General features: G+C 57.5%; 2 protein-coding genes across 2 annotated transcripts; both read left to right on the forward strand.

Annotated features, from left to right (window-relative positions):
* Window positions 1-1,712: 1,712 nt before the first annotated feature.
* Window positions 1,713-3,785, forward strand: DCTN6 (dynactin subunit 6). The gene is made up of 7 exons (XM_021531606.3): window positions 1,713-1,769; window positions 1,911-1,975; window positions 2,049-2,154; window positions 2,787-2,875; window positions 3,069-3,116; window positions 3,221-3,363; window positions 3,449-3,785. Exons 1-7 carry the CDS (start codon window positions 1,747-1,749, stop codon window positions 3,545-3,547), a joined length of 573 nt encoding a protein of 190 aa, XP_021387281.1. The 5' UTR covers window positions 1,713-1,746; the 3' UTR covers window positions 3,548-3,785.
* Window positions 3,786-5,521: 1,736 nt separating this feature from the next.
* RBPMS (RNA binding protein, mRNA processing factor) lies at window positions 5,522-18,988 on the forward strand. Its single transcript, XM_021531573.2, has 9 exons — window positions 5,522-5,652; window positions 11,527-11,604; window positions 11,763-11,801; window positions 11,910-11,972; window positions 12,704-12,854; window positions 13,455-13,585; window positions 15,292-15,361; window positions 16,647-16,752; window positions 17,338-18,988. The coding sequence occupies exons 1-7, from the start codon at window positions 5,590-5,592 to the stop codon at window positions 15,352-15,354; spliced, it is 588 nt and encodes a 195-aa protein (XP_021387248.1). The 5' UTR covers window positions 5,522-5,589; the 3' UTR covers window positions 15,355-15,361; window positions 16,647-16,752; window positions 17,338-18,988.
* The last annotated feature ends 291 nt before the right edge of the window (window positions 18,989-19,279 follow it).

Genomic DNA, 19,279 nt, shown 5'->3' on the forward strand with positions numbered 1-19,279 from the left:
CGGATCCCGACCCTTTGCAACCCAGCCAGGGGCGCCGGCTCCGGCCCTCGGGGCTTTATTGTGCGGCGCCCCGAACCCCGCGGCTGCGGGGACAAGGGAGAGACGGGGGGATAAGGAAGAGAGACAGGAGAGAATAAGCGATAGAGAGAAGGATAAAGGAGACAGGGGGTAAGGGAGAGAGACGGGAGAGAAAGAGGCAAGACAATGGAGAGACAGCGGGAATAAGGGGAGCTAAGGGGGACAGGGAGGGGAAGAGGGGGCACAGGGGAGCAGGAGGGGAGGGTAGGGGCAGGCAGGGTCGGGATGGGCAGGGAGGATGGAGGGAGAACGAGAAGGAAGAACAGAGGCAGGAGTCAGGGTTGGTAGGGGAGCAGTGGGGTACAGCGGGAGGGAGATGTGGGGAGGAGAGCTGGGGGGGATTAGAGGAGGATCGGGCTGGAGAACAGCGAGAGGAGGGGAGGACAGGACAGAGGGGAGAGCAGGGGAGGCGAGGGGAAGAGAGGAGAGGAGAGGAGAGGAGAGGAGAGGAGAGGAGAGAGAGGAGAGGAGAGGAGAGGAGAGGAGAGGAGAGGTGAGGAGAGGAGAGGAGAGGAGAGGAGAGGAGAGGAGAGGAGAGGAGAGGGGCAGGGAGAGGAGAGGAGAGGGGCAGGGAGAGGAGAGGAGAGGGGCAGGGAGAGGAGAGGAGAGGAGAGGAGAGGAGAGGAGAGGAGAGGGAGAGGAGAGGAGAGGAGAGGAGAGGAGAGGAGAGGAGAGGAGAGGAGAGGAGAGGGGCAGGGAGAGGAGAGGAGAGGGGCAGGGAGAGGAGAGGAGAGGGGCAGGGAGAGGAGAGGAGAGGAGAGGAGAGGAGAGGAGAGGAGAGGAGAGGAGAGGAGAGGAGAGGAGAGGGGCAGGGAGGGGAGGGAATGGGGATCTAGGGAGGAGAGGGGTAAGGGGTAGGAGGAGGAGAAAAGAGGGACAGAGAGAACGTCACCCGAGCCCCGCCTGGGAGCCCGCACCGACCGCACCCGACACCTCCAAGAGCTGGGGCGCGAATGGCGCCTGCCGCGGCTTCCGGGGTTTAAATGCCCTCGGCCCCGCCCCGCGCAGGCGCCCTGGAGCCGCGCGCACCTGTGCCGGTCCCGTCCCTCACACCTGTGCGGCCCCGCTCCGCGCTCCGTGGCCCCGCCCCGAGCGGCGCTGCCTCGCTCCGCCCCCCGGGGCAGCGCCCCCTTCCCCAGTCTGGGGTCTGCCCTGACCCCAAAAATCAGGATTTGGGCCCTCTGATCAAACCATTCAAGTGCCTGGATGAGCCTCCATTCGCACTCCCCAGATGGGCTGGAGTCTGTTTCACTGCCCTGAGACTGCCCGGCTGGGGCTGGCTCCAAGTGGCAACAACGCGGGACTTGGAGCGCCCAGCAAAAAAACCAGAATTTTGTCTCCATTTCTGAGGGGGGGAATAAAAAAAAGCCTGATTTATTCTTTTCAGTATCCTAAAAAGGGCCAAAAGAGCCTGCTGCCCCCAAACACGGGCCTCGGTGTCTGTTTCTCAAGCACGAACACGCAGGACCCTCTCTGAAGCCCCAAACACGGGACTCGCTCTCCCTTTCCAGGCGCCTGGCTCAGCCGCGCCCCTTTCCCCGCCTGCCCCGGGATCCCGGCGTTCCCGGGTACCGGGGAGCGACGGGGCCGCGCGGTGGCGCCGCCGGGGCCGGGCCCGCCCGCGCCGCCCCGGAGCTCCGCCCCGCGCAGGCGCCGCCGGCCGCGGCCATGGCGGAGAAGGTGCAGAAGAGGTGAGTCCCGGTGCCCCCCTCGGTCCCTCCCGGTTCTCCCCCGATCCCTCCCACGAGCACCCCGGGAGGCGCCGTCCCCTCCCCGCACCTCGGCGCGGTCCCCGGGCGGGCCCGCCGTGACCGCGCCACCGCTCCCCGCAGCGTGAAGATCGCGCCGGGCGCCGTGGTGTGCGTGGAGAGCGAGATCCGCGGGGACGTGACCATCGGTAAGGGCCATGCCCCCCGCCCGGCCCGGCCCCGGCGGTGCGGGCGTGGGGTGACGCCGGGCTGTCCCCGCAGGGCCCCGCACCGTGATCCATCCCAAGGCCCGCATCATCGCCGAGGCGGGGCCCATCGTCATCGGAGAGGGGAACCTGATCGAGGAGCAGGCGCTCATCATCAACGGGTCCGTGGGACACCCGGTGGGGGTTTAAAAACCCTGGGGAGGTGGAGTTTATTAAAAAGGAAACCACCAAACTTCGTGCTTTTGTGTGGCACTATGGCTTGGGGAGAAGCCACAGAATCACAAATGTTCATTGTTTGAAGGGACCTTAAATATCATTTCATGCCACCCCCCTGCCATAGGCAGGGACACCTTCCACTATCCCAGGTTGCTCCAAACCCTGTCCAACCTGGCCTTGGACACCTCCAGGGTTGATGCAGCAAGTGTTACCTTGGGCAACCTATTCCAGTATCTCACCCCATCACAGTAAAAATTTTCTTATGTATATCTAACCTAATTTCCCCCTTTTTAAGTGTGTGCCCATTACTCCTTGTTCTGTCACTCCAGTTCCTGATAGAGTCCATCTCCAGCTTCCTTGCGGGCCCCCTTCAGATACTGGATGCTAAGTCCCCCTTCTGAATTCTTCTCAAGCTGACAGAGTAGAAGAATCCTAATCCTAAGCAGTCTCAAATTTCTGACAGTCCAGCTCAGCTGGATGGGATATTTGTGGCTTCAGTCTGTCACGAAGTTGAGCTGCCCCACAGAGCACTGTCATCATGATCTCAGATGTGGAAATCTGTTCTTCCCTCTTGCAGGTACCCAGAAAATATAACCCCAGAGAGCGAAGATGTGGAGCCCAAGCCCATGGTCATTGGCACCAACAATGTTTTTGAGGTCGGGTGCTGTATCCTCGCTGTGCAGTGACAAACCATCCAGCACACTGTGCTTCTGGATCCCTCCAGGGGGAGGCATCTCTGGGGATCTGTCAGGGTTCAGATAGCTCAGGGCTGGGTGGTGGTTTGAAAATGGCATCAGGGTTTTTCATCTGCTGAAAATAAGCAAAGCATTTTACAGTTTTACTTAACACAGACCTGTAGATTCCCAAGCGATGAAGGTAGGAGACAACAACGTCATTGAATCCAAAGGTAATTCTCAGCTTGGGGCCTTTGGCCCTGCTGAGATTCTTCTCCTATAAATGCTGTGGGAACAGCTCTCACAGGGACTCCTCTCTCTCCCTTCTCCCTGGCAGCGTTTGTTGGCAGGAACGTGATCCTGACGAGCGGCTGCATCATCGGGGCCTGCTGCAACGTGAACACCTACGAGGTGATCCCGGAGAACACCGTCATCTACGGGGCCGACTGCCTGCGGCGCGTGCAGACCGAGCGGCCACAGGTGCGTGGGGACACGCTGCCACCTCCTGTCCCCTCGGCCTGCTACCCTCTGGCTGTTCCCTCACCTCCCCTGCCTCCCTTTCCAGCCCCAGACGCTGCAGCTGGATTTCCTGATGAAGATCCTGCCCAACTACCACCACCTGAAGAAGACCATGAAGGCCGCGTCCACCCCTGTCAAGAGCTGAGCACTCACCTCATGCTGCCCGTGCCCAGCTGGGTGTTTGGTCCTGGGAAGCACTACACACTCCGGGAAGAGTCCGGTCGCCACATCCCTCATTCCATCAAACCATTTCTTCCTTGTTTGTGTCATTTCTTTTTCTTCCACTGGGATTCTCAGACCTGCTTCGAGTCTGTCGTCGCTCACGCGTTAGCTCTATTGTTTGTGCTTTTTTTCGGGAATAAAATGCCTCCAGTTCTGCTGTCCGAGGGAACCGCAGCCCTTTGAGTGTGCGGGGTGCGGTGCCCGGGTCGCACGGGCGCTGTCGGGGCGGGTGTCACCGCCGGGGACAGCCCGGTGCCACCTCCCCGCGCCGCCCCGTCGCGCCGGCAGGGGGCGGTGTGACCCCGCGCTCCCCGGGGGTCCCGGCCCCGCGTCCCGGATCCACGCGGGCCCCGGGGTGGGAAACACAGGTGGACATCCATGCAGCAGAAATTCCTGTAGGGAAGAGGGGATAGGATCAGCAGCTAACACAGAGAAACCCAGACTTCTGTGGGACATGAGGCTTTGGGTTCAGGTCGGGGGGTTCAAGGCAGGGAAGCGGGGCAATATCTGCTGGAGCAAATTGGATTTTCTCCCCAAGTCCAGCTTCATGGCTACAAAAAATCCAAACCTCCCCTTTTTCTGATTTGTGATTCCAACCTGGGTTCCAGCGCTGCTGGGCAGCTGCAGCTCTTCCCCAGAGCTGAGTCCAAATAAGGGTTGTGAGTATTGTCCCGTGCACTGTCCAAGCAGAGATTTTTGTCTAGATGCCTGTGGATGGGGAAAACAAAGAGATAAAACACATCTCTAAATTTCCCCCCTGCTGAAAATCTACCCCAAAAGCCAGAGGTTCCAGCAGATTTGGGTGACTAGATCAGTCCCTGTGCTCTAGATTCCCTCTAGGCTCAGCTGCCTTGTAGCCAGACACTTCCCGCTTCCCCAAATCCAGCTGGCACAGCTCATTTTCACCTCCTTCTGTCCTTTGAATCGCTGCCGCGGGGATGATGCAAACCTGTGGGTGGCCAGGCTGTGTCCCCTGGGCAGCCGGCAGGACAGACGGGCACCTGCCCCCAGGTCTGTTTCGGCTGGTGAGGCGCAGAAAGGCAGGCGGTGACCTTAAGGGCCCGTTGGGAAGGAGCCCTGTGCCCCGGGCAGGATGTCCTCGGCGTCACCTCCGGCCGAGCGCTGTGCCCGGGCAGCACCTGGGCTGACACAGCTGCTGCTCTCCACCCCGAGGGTCACAGCCGCCTCCCCGGGGCTCTGCAGGGCTGGAACGACCCAACACCGAGCTCTAGAACGAAGCGTACACGATGCCAGGTCCAGCGCAGGCTCAGCAAAAGCCTAGCCTAAGCATGAAGCCTAAGTGCAGTCCCCGGGCTGGGCAGGGAGGGGTTGAGCCCCCAGGTGGGGCCGGTTGGGGTGATGAGCTCCCGCTGGTCCTTCCACTGCCCCCAGCCCTGCACCGGGTCCCCTCCTCTGCCCCACAGCCGTAACACGTTCATGTCCCTGGGTCTGTGCACCATGTCCCCAACGTGCTGTCCTGTATCCTTAACCTTGCGTCCTGTGTCCCCAGCCTTGTCCCGTGTCCCCAGGACTGTGTCCCGTCTGCCCAGCCCTGTCCTACACCCCCAGCCCGTGTCCCATGTCCCTGAGACTGTGTCCATCTCCCCATTCTTGTGCCCCATGTCCCCAGCCTTGTATCCGGTATCCCCTACGTCCTAGACTGTCTTCTATGTCTCCAGGACTGCCCTGAATTCCCAACTCCGTGTCCTGTGGCCCCACATGGCACTGTGTCCCATGTCCCTAGCCCTGTGTCCCGCGTTCGCATCGCCCACCTCCCGTATCCCGGCGCTCCTCCATCCCCCCGCGGCCCGGTCCGTCCCCGCCGCTCCGCCGCGCCCCCGCCCCGTCCCTCCCCGGCCGCGCCGCCCCGCCCCGGCCCCCCCGCCGCCGCCGGGACCAGCCCCCAGCACCGCCCGCCCGGACGCGGCTGCCGCCGGCGGGACGAGGAGCCTGGCCGGTCGCACCATGAGCAGCGTCCCCGCCGACAGGGAGGGCGGCCCCGCCGACACCAGCCTGCCCGAGGAAGAGGTACCGGGGGGGACACGCACCGGGGATTTGGGGCGGAGGGGCTCCGGCTTCCCCCTCCCCACCCGCGATCCCCGGGAGCTGCGCTCCGCGGGTGCTCACGCACCGGGCTCCCGGTACCCGGGGCTGCTGCGGGGGGGACAGGGACGAGCGGCGGGAGCGCATCCCCGCTCCCCGGGACTCTCCCGTTCACCGCCGGCATCCCCCTGGGGCTCGCCGCAAACGCCCCTCCGCCTCGCCGGAGGAAACCTGCGGGCGCGGGGAGCCCCACGCGTGACACGGATCGCCCCGGGGGGCGTGAGGGATAAATCAGGCACTCCCCGGTCCCGCTGCCGGTGCCTGGTGCTGCCGGTGCCCGTGGGTACTGTGCATCCAGCGGCTGTGAATCTCTTTCCCATGAGTCTCACCCCAAAAATATCCGAAACGCTCCCATCCCCACGGGAGACCAACCCCACACCCCGTCACGGTGAGTGCTGGTTTGCTTCATTCCAGCCGCAAAGTTCCTGGTTTTGCCCGTGACCTTGAGATGGGAATTTGGACTTTGCCAGGGTGAGAGCGGGAAGATTCCGATCGGAGATCTCCTCCTCCTTACCCTCCACCCGGCTGGGCTGCTCCAGCAGGTCCCTGCTGGGCTCCCTGGTTGGTGGCCAACGCTGGGATCAATCACCGCAGTTCCATCGCCCGCTGCCGCCTGCCTTCATTTGCTTATTCCAGAGGTGGTTCTGGCTTCAAACTTCCCAAAGTTTCCTAAAAAACGTGGAGTTTTTTTCCACTGGTGGCCTGGCGGACTGTGTGGGAGATGATGCTGCGGCTCTGGTGGGCATGGCATGGGTGACACCCATGGAGGCCTGTTGCCTTTTCCAAAAGCATGGCCTTTTCCAAACCCATGCCGGCAAAAGGCAGCCCTCGCTCTGCTCCCGGCCAGATCCGCAGGGCCGGGGGCTGACTGTCGCCCAGGGGAACCCCCTGACCCGGTGATGCCGGACATGGGGAACACCCGGACGGGACGGCTGGGAGGTGCCAGGGACACGCACAGAGCCGAGGACACACGAGGAGGGCGATGCCCGCTCCTGCCTGCAAGCCGCGCTGCTCCGGTGCCAGGCAGGTATTTTCCTGGCAGGACTTGTTCCAGCCCAGGCTGGAGAAGCCGGTGCTGTCTATTTGCTCAAGCGCAGGGAAAGGGGTTACTCAGCTACTGTGGTGCCTCACCTCCCCACTCCCAGGGCTTGCCTGCAGCCTCCTGTTCCCTCAGAAAAGAGGGAGAAGCAGCCCCCATGCCGGGGAGGTCAGTCGGGGTGCTGCCAGGTGGGAAAAGCCCCCGCTTCATGCCCGCTCCTCCCGCCTGCTCCTGGCGCCCGGGTGGCTTCCCCGTCCCTCTCGCCTGTCCCCCCCGGGAAGGACACCCCCCGTGCAGGGGAGCTGTGGGCCAGGGGCTTCCCCACGTAGGAGCCAGAACAATTTGGGAAGGCGGTCACGTCACTTTGGCCGGGCGAGAACGGCATGTAAAAGGCTCGGCGGAGGCCTTATTTGGTAGCGGAGTGGCTGCGGAGAGCCCGGCTCGTGGCCCTCGTCCCCATCCCATGCCAGATCCCTCATCCCGGGGGAGCCGTGCCATGGGGAGGGGACCCCAGGGATGCTTTCTAGGGGGAACGTGTCCAGCGAGTGGATAAAATCTGTCCCCGTGGCCCCTGCGTTGCATCCCCCCGCGCTCCTGCTTCCTTTCCTCCTTGAAGCGTGGGGTCCGGAGGGTTTGGGAGCAAGCTCCAGGCGGGACAGGGACGAGTGTGACCCGCGCCTGATCCCGCCGCTCCTCCGCTCTGTTGCAATCCCCCATCTGCTCCCTTGGCTGCTCACTGCCTTTTCCTCTGCCGCTTCCTCGTTCCAGCCCCGGCAGCTCTGGACTCGCTTTTCCCCAAGGGCTGTTCCTCTCCTCCCGTCCTTCACCGGACGTGCGAGAACCGTGATTTTCCAGCAGAGCGGCTGCGGGTGGCGAGGCCGGAGATCTAGCCCGGTCCTCCCGTATCTCCCGGGCGGAGAAGCCGGCATCCCTCGGCCTCAGCCTTGTTTATGTCGGGGAGTTTTGCGGGCTGAAGGCATGCGTACACACAGCCCGGGAATCTAAACCCAGCCGAGGAAGACGCTGCATTAGCCAAGAGATTATTTATGCCTGGACTAATCCCGGCGGGGTGGGGATGCACCCCGCTTTGCCGGGAACGGGAGGGGAAGCCCTGCTCACACGGAGGGTTGCACGGCTCGGTGGCAGCCCCGTGCCATCGCCCTCCCGCTGCCGCCGGGATCCGGTGCCTCCCCGGCGGCGGGCAGTCAAGCGGATAATCGGCTGGTGGAGAATTAAAGCGAGCCCCGCTGGAAGGGGCGCACGGAAGGACGGACGAGGGATGGGAGCTGGGCTGAAGGAGGCGATTAAATGCCTCGTGGATGAATCACCCGGACGCCTCCCGCCTTCCCAGGGCCTGTTTAACGTTTACCGGGGGTGGTTTGGGCAGGACAGGGCGGGACAGGACAGGACAGAGGACCGGGACCATGCTGGCAGGACACTGCCACTGGGGCACCCGGCATCCCTCCGGGCACTGCCGTGTGATGGGGGTCCAAGCCAAGCAAATGCCCCCCCGGTACCTCCTTACCTGCAGGAGACAAACCTGGTAAGCTTGTGGCTTCATGTGAGGAAGAGGAGGAGGAGGGCTTCCATCACGGACCTCTCCATGCTGGGGTCATCCTTGATCCATGCTCTGGAAACCCCGGTCACCTCCTGGCCCAGATCTTTGCCTCTCCTGGCATGTCCTCAGCACTGACCATCTCGGCAAACCTCCACAGAGCCTTTCCAGTATCCCTTAAACTGGCCCAAGACAAGATGCAGGATTTCAGGGACAAAAGACTGGGATGGTGGGATGCAAAGGTGAGTGGGACAGGCCAGAAGGGGGATGGTGATGATTTCCAGGGAAGAGGAGAGTAGCACAGAAGAGCAGACTTCCTGCAGCGAAAACAAAAGCCAGGAGGGGACACATCAGAAGTGAGGCAATACATGTAGGATCCAGGAACCCTGGCAAATCTGGGAGCTGTGGGGTGCAGCAGCAGGAGCCCAGGAGGACTATGGAAAAGGGACTTGGAGCATTCCCATAGCTGCCATCCCCATGGAAGGAAGTCAAGGTGGTCACCTTTGAGCTCCTCCTGGAGCAAATATTGGCACTTATGGCTTTTAAAAAAGTCTTTGGTTTCATCCCAAATTTAAGGGAGAAGGAGAAACGGAGAAATGCTCCACCAAATAGAAACTGAAAGATGTTTGTACAGCAGAACTGAAACAGCTCAGGATGTCCAAAAAGACTGTGGGGTTTAAGCTGGGGGAATCCCATGCTCCAGCGCCCTTTAATCCTTGCTCGAGAGCTGTCAGTCTGGCCCTGTCCCATGACATCCTTGGGAGTAGGCGTTGTGCCTTATCCAACTCTCTGAAGGAGTAATTCTTCCCTATGGGAGAACATATATGTGCCTGCTGCCTGAAATTTTTCTGATAATGCTTTTCGTTTTTCCTGCTTCAGGGAAGGATTTTGCTCTAGGAGTGTTTCTGGTAGAGGATGGGGACTGAATCCCTGGGATCTCTCAGCACAAAAAAACCTGGAGCAGCTCCCTGCGGGCCAAAGCTCCCCTTCCATTTAAGGGCAGGAGTAATATTTCTGTCTAGAATCTTTCCCTTGGCAAAATCTGTCCAGCCTGCTGGGATTATCCCCAAGGATGCTCCCTTGCTCTGCCAGTCCCACTGGCTCATTACCCAGTGAAAGGATGCTGATTATATAGGACCTACTCCAGCATCCCTGGGGCTGTGTGCATTTGCGGGATGCAGATGGGGAGCACCCAGGAGCTCGTATCCATCCCTTGCCCTGGGCCCCAAAAACCCTTTTGGGGCTGGAATGCAGCTGGGGGATCCTTTGGAGCCCTTCTCCTCTTGCCGCTGTATAATTTTACGGATTCGAACTTGGCCGACCCGCGTTTGAACTTGCAAAGAAAACAAAGTCATTAAAGAAGAGAAGCCCTTCCTCTGTGGGGCTGAATTTCGGAGGCTTCCTTGGGATCTTTCATATCTGTCTCTCTCCCATGTGGCTTTGGGGACAAATGGTCTGGCAGGCTTGGGCACGCACAGTTTGGATTTCAGGGATGCGCACGGTTTGGATTTCAGGGATGCGGCAAACTGGCAGCAGCTTTCCCCACTCCCCCCAGTCCCTCCCACTGGAGGTCCCTAGTGTTTCCTGAGGCTCCCCAGGGAGAGGAGAGGCAGGAAGCCAGGGATGGCTCCAGGGATGAGGGAGGCAGGGGACACCGTGCAGGGATGCTCGGCCTGCTCAGGATGTAAACCCACCTGGGAGGGTGGATGTGTCTGGAGAGCCGATTCCCTGGGCAGCAGCCGTGCTCAGGAGAAACTGTCTGACAGCCAGTATTTTTAACCTAGGAAAGGAAAAGTTTGCTTTCTTTAGACTGAATTTCATGGACACAAGGGGAGATCCTCCAGGTGAATCCCCCCATAGCCCCTGCCAGGAGAAATTCGGGCAATGTCTCCACTGGGGGACGGGGCAGCACTGAACGCTGTGGGATGCTCCACCACTCCCTGGTCTCAGCAGACAGGCAGAAAGCTGGCAGGGGTCCCCTAAAGAGTTTGGGGGGATGGTCCCGATAGAGGGGACAGGCTACCAGGCTGTGCCTGCCTGTAGCCCTGGCTCAGGAAGGGGTGAGGACATCCCTTCTCTGCTGATCTCATCCAGCCTGAATGCTGGTACCCACAGGGATGATGATGGTGATGATAATGCTGGCACCCAGGATAGGTATCACTGGGGCTGTTGACACAAGGGCTGTGTGCAAACAGCTGAGTACCTTTTGTTATTTAATAGATATAGGTCAGCCAGAGGTTTTGTTCCACAAAGCAGGAACGTTTGCTGCTCCCAGGCTGGGAGATGGGGGAGATAGCTTATCTGCAAGAGAAAGAAGAAATGTCAGCAAAAGAATAGGTCTGGGCTGGCTGTTTCTGGCTGTTTCCCATGTCTCTTTCCCAGGGAATGGGACAGGCAGGGTGCCTGGCCAAAAAAATTAAATAAAATACATCAAGGTTTTCCCCTTCTACAGTCCAAAGGGTTAGGATGAGATTTTGGGGATGAGGAGAGGGCCAGCATGTTCAGTTCCTCACACTGCTCTCCTGCTTACAAGCTGGTTGTAAAGCAAAACCATCCCAGTTTTCCCATCCTTGAGGAGCCCCACATCCCCCCTTCAGGGTGCTAGGAGCAGAATTTCTGTCAAACATCCCAGCTTTGAGGATGCTGCACCATGATAAACATTACATCCACTCAAAAAGGGTTAAAACTCCTTAAAAGGTGACTTTTACAAACCAGGGACAAGCTGCTTAAATCCAGCCCCCTCCTAAACCAGGGCCTTTCCTCCAGGAGGAAGAGTTGGTGTTTGCTTCTCCCAGTCCTTAATGAGCTGCTGTAATTAAACTGAGACAATGGGCATTGTCTGTGGAGTCCAGGATCCGCTGGGGATGATGGGAGAAATCCTGTTTGCCAGACCGGGGTAGGAAGGTGCTGGGCTTCTGTGAGCTTTTTATCCTGGAGAGGACTGCTGGGGTGAGGACAGGTCTCTGTTACCCTTCCATGGTGCCTTAGCAGCTTCCTCCATGGCCACAAGAAGGATGGGGCCACCTCTCCCAAAAATTCAGCATCACTCAAGCGTGATGCAAAACCAGCACATTGGCTTGAGGCTTTTGTCTGCCCAGGAGGTTCCCCTTGGGCTGACATTGTCCCTCTGGCTATGGGGAGTGTGGTGTATCCCCAAGTTAGGGATGAGAGAGGGTCCCCAGGAACCTCCTTGCTTCTTTTCCAGGTGAGGACACTCTTTGTCAGTGGGTTGCCTCTGGACATCAAGCCCCGGGAACTTTACCTGCTCTTCAGACCCTTTAAGGTATCACACTGGGGAGGGAAAGGGGGGCTGAAAGCATGGGGATGGCCTCTGCCCCATGGCCCCAAACCACTGAAGTCTAATTCAGTCAGCTTATTCAGTTATTATTGTTCAATCATGGGGATCTCCACCAAACACCCTGTTTAATCCTTTCCTTGCAGGGCTACGAAGGGTCTCTCATCAAACTCACCTCCAAGCAGGTAGGAGCTGCTCCAAAGGGTGCAACCATCCTACCATTCCCTGGGGTGAGGGGCTCCTCTCTCTGCTCCCCATGAACCTGACTGATGACTCCTGTCCTTCCTCCGCAGCCCGTGGGCTTTGTCAGCTTCGACAGCCGCTCCGAGGCAGAGGCAGCGAAGAACGCGCTGAACGTGAGTGTGCCTGGCTCAGCCACTCCATTGCTGCATTTTCCTATTCTTTCCCTGTCCCGAGAGACTCTGAATTCCTCCATCCCTAGGATTGCACCTCCCATACCAGCTGGCCCCATGACATCCCCATCCCTCCAGACAATCCCATCACTGTTTCTCAGCTGCATCCTCCGTCCTGGAGGGCTGCATCCCTCTCACCTTTCTCAGGGCCATCCAGGAGGGCTTGAACCCTCAGCACTCGAGCCTTAGATACAAGTGAAAAAGAGCATTCCCAGCCTCTCCTGTTTATTCAGCAGGAAAAATCCCAGCTAAGTCTGCAAAATAAAAAAACAAATTTCACTTTCTTTTAACAACTTGTGAAGTGAGCTGAAAACAGTCACAGGCAGAATTGTGTGGAGCTGGTTCTTTCTCCAATTCCTCCCCAGCCCTCCCTGCATTTTGGTTCGGGGTTGTTTTATTCCTTCTCTTCATTTTCAATGTAAAACTTTTTTTTTGGCTCCACTAATCCCTCTGGATAACAGCTCGGCCTTGCGGGATGCCGACTGCCAAATATGGTGCCGATGCTAAAGATGCCGGAGGAATGTGAGCTGCCTCGGGGCCCGGCAAATTAGCTCATTTCAGGGCTGCAAGTTGAAAAAACCCATAAATAATGGGGAGTTATTTTTGCTGCGGGGCCGGCACGCGGCGGTGCTCGCCCACCCGCCGCGCCTCCTTCCCTCCTTTCCTTCCCGCAGGGCATCCGCTTTGACCCCGAGATCCCCCAGACGCTGCGGCTGGAGTTCGCCAAGGCCAACACCAAGATGGCCAAGAACAAGCTGGTGGGCACCCCAAATCCCAGCACCCCTCTCCCCACCACCGTACCTCAGTTCATCGCCCGGGAGCCCTGTGAGTACCCCCTGCACTGCCAGCAGGGCTCGGGTTGGCAGGCACCAGGGGCTGGAAGGAGCAGGGATGCCGTGAGGCGGTGGCCAAGGGGAATACTAGGTCCCATTGGAAGTGTTGGTACCTGCTTGCTGCGTGGTGGCACGTGCTGGGGGGTTCCCAAAGGAGAGGACCGGGGACAGGTGACAGCCAGCAGGACGAGGTCTCAGGAGAGATCTCGGCGATGCCCTGCTGTGAGCGCTCCATGCCCGTTTCCGCTTGTGGAAGAGCTTCTCTCACACAAATGCTGGCTCCTCACCCTGCTGTTGCACACAGGCATGAGCTGCACACTGTCCTCTGCTGAATCCCTGGGACTGCTAAACCTGTTGGAGACAAGGAGCCCAGCTTCAGCTCCCTGAGCAATGTCCCCAGCCCTGTAGCATTACTCATCCCATGTTATCCCAGCGGGTGAATGCTGTTTTGGCTTTGTGAGTCGGCTCTCAGTGGTGGCATCTCACACTTTTCCAGGGCCAGCTCTGCTCCTGCATTAAGGGGAGAAGGAAGGATGCAGCAAGGGTCACAGCCCTTTGGTCACCATTAACTCTCCCTCTTCTTCTCTTGCAGATGAGCTCACAGTGCCTGCACTTTATCCCAGTAGCCCTGAAGTGTGGGGGCCGTACCCTCTGTACCCAGCGGAATTAGCACCTGCTCTACCTCCTCCTGCTTTCACCTATCCCGCTTCGCTGCACGCCCAGGTAATTCCAACCCCTCCGCCTCCACCGCTCACCTTCCTGCCCGCCCCGGCCCCCCTTCCCCTCGGTGCTCACCGCACCACTAACTCTGCCCGGCTCACAGGCACTCACTCCCCACTCCCTGAGATTTAGGGAAGGCTCCCAAATGGAGCTGAACGCTGGCAGGGATCCTGTCTTTCCCCAGACATCTGTCTCTGCCTTTCTACTTTTGCTGGGACCTGCGGCGGGGCAGGTGGTGAGGGAGAAGGGAGGGCTGGGGATGCTCTCAGGGTCTGGACCATCCCCATCGCTCCTGGCACCGAACCATCCGGCTGCCAGTGTGAGGGGAGGGCTCCAGAACCCCTGGCTGCCCCTGCAGCATGGCTGGGATGCGATGTGCTGTTCATGGGGTGTGAAGCCAAGCAGCTCTCACGGGGAGGAGAGGGAAGCGAAGCGCAAATGGAGGGTCCATCTTTTATTGACGAGGTGCTGCCTCGTCACAAGCACTTTCTGCCGGCTGCCACTGCTGCTGGCCCCCGATGGCAGCATGTGGCTGTTAAAAATTAACCATCCGCCTGGGAGAGGAGCAGGGGAAAAGGAGGAGAAGTGGAAATGGTGGAAGAAGAGGATTTCTTTGCAATGCCAGCCTTGCGGCATCATGGGGATGCTGGGAAAGGACCCCTGCCACAAGGGGGGAAAGGGCAGCTACCTCCTCAAGCATCCGTGCTGGACATCATCCTGGCTTTTGCTCCTAGCTGCCGACTCCAGCTCAGTGATGAACAGGAGGTAACAAGCAAATGGAAATAGATTTGCCATATAAACTGCATCCAAAAGGCTTTTGGCCTTGGCTTGCCAGGATTGAGCCAGGTTATCCAGAGCCACCATCACTGGAGCTGGAGCAGCCAGGGGCTGGTTTGAGCAGAAGGGTGAGGAAAAGTGCTCAGTGTGCAAACCATGTGCAGCCTTTGAATGAAACTCCATCTTTTTGGGCCCTGCTGTTCATAGGAAGAGCGTTGGTAAATATTATTGCAGCTACGTACTTGCCTTGTCAAATAACTGCTAACAGGCAGCACCTGCCCTCCTCAGGGAAGCACACAGCCAAGGAAACAGAGGCGTACGGAAGCTCTGAGAGTCCCTCGGGAAAACCCAAGCCGAGACCTGACATTAGACAGAAGCAATATTACCTGATGTGAAATATCAGCCTGGTGGTGATGGTGCTGTTTGCACCTTCCCATCCTCCTGTGCAGCTGCTGGAGTTGTGGGTTTGCTGGGTGGGGGCTGGAGACTGGTGCCACCATCCAAACTGGAGTTGCTTTGCTGGATTCTGCAGACAGCAGCGGGACCAGGAACTGCAGGATGGTTGGTGGGGCTGGCTCGGAGTTATCTGGCAGAGCGCTGAGTGCCTGCATGCCAAATTTTGGCATCTGATGTTTTCCGCCCTGTTTCAAGCAGGCTTTGCAGGAGCTAAGAAGGATGAGCTCACTCCTGCTCAGTGGGACCATGGTGCTGCTGTTCCAGCTCCATCCTGCTGGAAGCAGCCACGCCAGGAGCTGTGCTCAGCCTCAGGGTTACTGTTGGAATTGGAGCTGGGATGGCTGTACTACTGGCGCTCCAACCTCCCTCTGCCCTGTGCCTGGGAAAAGCCAGGAAAAGAGATCCCAGATGGAGCCTGATCTTGCCAGGGTGGGCAGCCACCCTCCTCTCACCTTGTGTCCCCCTTGCCTTTGCAGATGCGCTGGCTCCCTCCCTCCGAGGCTGGTTCTCAGGGCTGGAAGTCCCGTCAGTTCTGCTGAATGCCGGGTGAGTGCCACTGTCCCACTCCCATCCTTCTGTGCTGCCTGGGGACCACCTCCACCTCTGCCCTGAGCTTCCCCCACTGCCACTCCTGGGGTCTCCAGCAGCTCAGGGTGGGTGGCCATTCTTCAGCAGACACCCCAAGTCCATTTCCCTCCTTGTGCCCAGAAGGGGATGTCTGTGCCACCACTCATCCCAACACTTCCCCACATGTCCTGGGGCAGGATGGAAAGGCACCATGCCAGAGTGTTGTGATGGAAAAGGCAGCCCTGACACCATCACATCATAAAACCTTAAGGAAAACTATCCAGGCAGCCCAGGGTGGTGGGGCTGCCAAAACAAGCACAGCCTTACCGAGCACCCGGCTGCCCAGCAGGACAGAGGGACACATCCCATTCCATCTGGGACCTCTTCGGATGGAAAAAGCCTTGCAAGAAATGCTCTGCAAATAACTTTGGCCTTTGTGGATAAATAAACAAAGGGGACTCATATGGAAGACACTTGGTGGACACTGAGTACTGCTTGGCCTGCAATCCCAGCCTGCCTGGACCATCCTAGCTGGGAACAATCCCTGCTGGGAAGCCTCCTGCTTCCACACCCGCCTGTGGAGAAATGTCAGTGCATCCAAAGCTCTGGCATCAGCTACCCATGCTCACATGTGACTGCTCTGCCCATCTGCCTGGCATCCGCAGCCCTGTGCTGCGGCCACGAGGTCACTCAGCCAGGAGGGCACAGGGCCCAGCCCTGGCTGCAGCCAGCCCCAGACTTGGATCCATAAAGAATTCACTGGCTATTTTAGGCCCAGCAGATAAAAATAAGGAGTAGGGAGGCTTTGGGAACCAATGGTTCTTCCAAAATATGCAACATGGCAATGTTTCCAGATAAAATGTAAGCAGAGATGCTTCTGGGAAGGGGAGATGAGCAAACCCCTTGATACAGGTCCACCAGCCCAAGAACCATAGTGGGTGGTGAGGATGGAGACTCAGGGACCTCCTGTTTCCCTTCCAGGTTCCTCCAGCTGGGAAGGGCACAGGGGGTTTGGCTGAGGGCCTGGCTCTCCTGCCTGCATCTGTCTGTATTTGCTGCCTGGAGCCCATCGTGGCAGGGCTAATCCCACAATCATTTAGGGTGGAAAAGATGTCCAAGACCACCAAGCGCCATCTTTGGCCCAGCTAAGCTGCAAGCTGTCCCCTCAGGAAGGGCTGACTGCGGTCCCTGTGACACCGCCCCCTCCCCTGAGCACACTGACCCAGTGCCAGCGCCCCTCACTCTCCGCTGTGTCCTCCCACAGGTCTCAGGTGTGTGATGGTGGCCTACAGTCAGTCTTGTGGGTATTAATGGAGTCTTCCAAGGTGGCTACTGGGTTGATGTGCTCTCCACAGGACCTCAGTGTGCTGGTAAGGATGCCACCCTGTGGGCTTGCCTGCTTTGGGAAGGGGCCAGAGGAGTAAGGAAGTCAACACAATGACCCTGAGGTTGGCACGACCCTGGGGCTGCTCCAGCTAGTGCCTTGCAGAACCACATCTCTGCCATTCCCGCCTTGATTGCTGTTATCTGGGGTGAGAGTTTCCACAGCCAAGGAATGCCTCTCAGCTTTGAATTACCCCCGCTAATCTCATCTCCGTCCTTGCTTCCTGCCTTGGATCAACAGACTGAATTCCTCTTAACTGCAAAATGCAACTCACACTTAACTCCCAGCTCCCCAGTTCCAGCCCCGGGGACTGCAGCCAATGGGAGGAAACAAAGTGGGATCAGTGGGGCTCTTTGTGCCGGGGATGCTCCCTGCAGCCATGTCCCACCTTGCCCTTTCCCTGCTAAACAACTGTCCTTAGAGCATGGTCCTGACACAAATTTCCAAAACAGGCCTCCCTCTCCCCCCTACCTTGCTTCCTTCCTTCCACAAAGGAAGAAAGATTAACCACAGCCCTTTTTCCTCTATCACAGCTGCTCTTTTTTTTTAACACCTCTCTTTGTTGTTTCAGGCTTGAAAAAAAACCTCACACAAGTTTGGATTCCTCCAAGACTTTCCCACAGCCTCTATCACACATCTGCTCTCCTAGAAGAAAAAAGAAAAACATACCTAGTAATAATATTTTCCTCTTTTACACTGTATATTTGTAAGGAAGAGTGTGTTACTCCCGAAAGCATGGTTTGACAGGCGTTGTTGTAGAGTTTGAAAAGGCTTTTCAAATGGAGCCATAGGAAAGAAGACTACAAAAAAAACCCAAAAAACCAAAAAGAAAGAAAAAACAAACTAAAAGAAAAAACAAAACAAGAGTTAAGTATTTTTGTACCAAAGCTCCTCAAGAGGACAATCTTACACCAGGTCGGACCACAGGTTTTGTGCTTGACTGCTGAGGTGTGTAAAGAAGAGTCTTATTATCCCCTGGCCCCGCCAGCTGCATGTGGAAGGCACGATGTTCACAAGTGTGAGGATGTCGACACACACGATGTGGGTTTATAGGAACCGTGCTCCTCTGGCACAGGACCCGTGCTCTGGCTGTGTTGGCAAGGCGTCTGCAGACACTACAGTATTACTGTTTTCTTCCCAGTTGCACCAAATGAAGAGCAGGCAGGACAACCAGGAACTTCCTTCCTGTGGTTTTTTTTTTTTACCTTGGGGCTGTGTTCATAGCTGCTGTGCAAAGCTTCCGTGGGGTACCACAGCTCGGATCAGGGATGGGCGGGCAGCCCACACACGTAGCAAGGTGACAATTTGCCTCCTCCTCCTCCTGCCACGACTGCTCCAAGCTGTTACGGGCAACGTAAACTGCTGTATGAAAAACAATACCAACAAATCCTTGGTTTGCCAGCTTCCTCGAGGTTGGACACGAGTCCTGAGGGGCTTCCCGTTATGCTGAAGCGCTGGCATGGCCTGGCCTGTGGTTTTAGTGCTGATGTTATGCTGGTCCAGCTGCTCCCTGCGTGGCATTGCCATGTTTCCATGTGCAAAGACGAGAAGGGGAGCTGCCAACATCCTTTACAGAGATAGAGTACCAGCAGAGAGACTGCTTGACAGACTAGTTCTCCTTCTCCTTGCTCCAGGAGGAGTTCGGAAAAAGAAGAGAGCAAACTGACCCAAAACCTCTATCAGGTTTCGGTTTCTTGCAAAGGGAGGTGCAGAACTTCTCCTTCCATTGCCTTTCCCCCATCTCCATTCCAGCTGCAGGGAACACTGAGCTCAGCTGCTGCCCAGGCCTCACCATAGCTGGTTTTTCCCAGCTGTTCGTGGCCTCATTAAACATGATCACCTTTTCCTTTCTCCTTCCTCTTGTCCTGTGGGTGGGCCAAAATAAGATGGCTGAGATTCTGGCCACCAGGGTGGGACAGGGGGATTAAAAAATGGGGTTTTTCACCATCAGAAATGGTCCCGTTGGGGTCTTCTGTAAAAAATGGGCCTGATAAAAGTGATGTGAGAAGAAATCAAATCCAAGACAAACCTCAGAGTGGCTCCTAAAGGAACGATATCAGCGTTCCCAAGCGACGGACTAACTCTTTTAGCAAACTATTTCCTGTACTTTGTCTCGTGAAGAGGAGAGAAGCTTCCACATTGTCTACTCTGCTTTTGGAAATATGTTTAAAGGTACTTTTCTATTGTAATTTTTTAAAAATAAAACCGGTGATTAATATAAATTACGTGCAGAGCGTCGCTGTGTGCTGTGCATCCGGCTGGGAACAGGGAGAAGGATCCCAGCACACCCCTCAGGGCCTTGGCAAACATCAGCCTCTTTCCTCCCTCGGGAACAGCTGAAAGCACTGTGAGGCTCCTGGGTGATTTTTCAGGGCAGATGCCATCGTCCTGTTTGGCTCTCTTGGATCTCTAGGAAAGCTCCAAAATCCAGGCTGGAAGGATCAGCAGGCTTTAAAGAAATGACTCCAAGTTTACAAAGATGTTATCGGTTAGTTTTTAAACCTACTAATCTT

This window comes from Lonchura striata, chromosome 4 (assembly GCF_046129695.1).
Source record: "Lonchura striata isolate bLonStr1 chromosome 4, bLonStr1.mat, whole genome shotgun sequence".
Lineage (NCBI taxonomy): Eukaryota > Metazoa > Chordata > Aves > Passeriformes > Estrildidae > Lonchura > Lonchura striata.

What these genes read in the sequence shown, in the direction of transcription:
- DCTN6 (XM_021531606.3), top strand. Translation starts at nt 1,747, where the DNA reads ATGGCGGAGAAGGTGCAGAAGAG. An exon ending in CAGGCGCTCATCATCAACGG is followed by an intron (nt 2,155 to 2,786) that starts GTCCGTGGGACA and finishes TCCCTCTTGCAG; the next exon opens with GTACCCAGAAAATATAACCC. An exon ending in CAACGTCATTGAATCCAAAG is followed by an intron (nt 3,117 to 3,220) that starts GTAATTCTCAGC and finishes TCTCCCTGGCAG; the next exon opens with CGTTTGTTGGCAGGAACGTG.
- RBPMS (XM_021531573.2), top strand. Translation starts at nt 5,590, where the DNA reads ATGAGCAGCGTCCCCGCCGACAGGGAGGGCGGCCCCGCCGACACCAGC. An exon ending in CCAGCCTGCCCGAGGAAGAG is followed by an intron (nt 5,653 to 11,526) that starts GTACCGGGGGGG and finishes CTTCTTTTCCAG; the next exon opens with GTGAGGACACTCTTTGTCAG. An exon ending in TGCTCTTCAGACCCTTTAAG is followed by an intron (nt 11,605 to 11,762) that starts GTATCACACTGG and finishes CTTTCCTTGCAG; the next exon opens with GGCTACGAAGGGTCTCTCAT.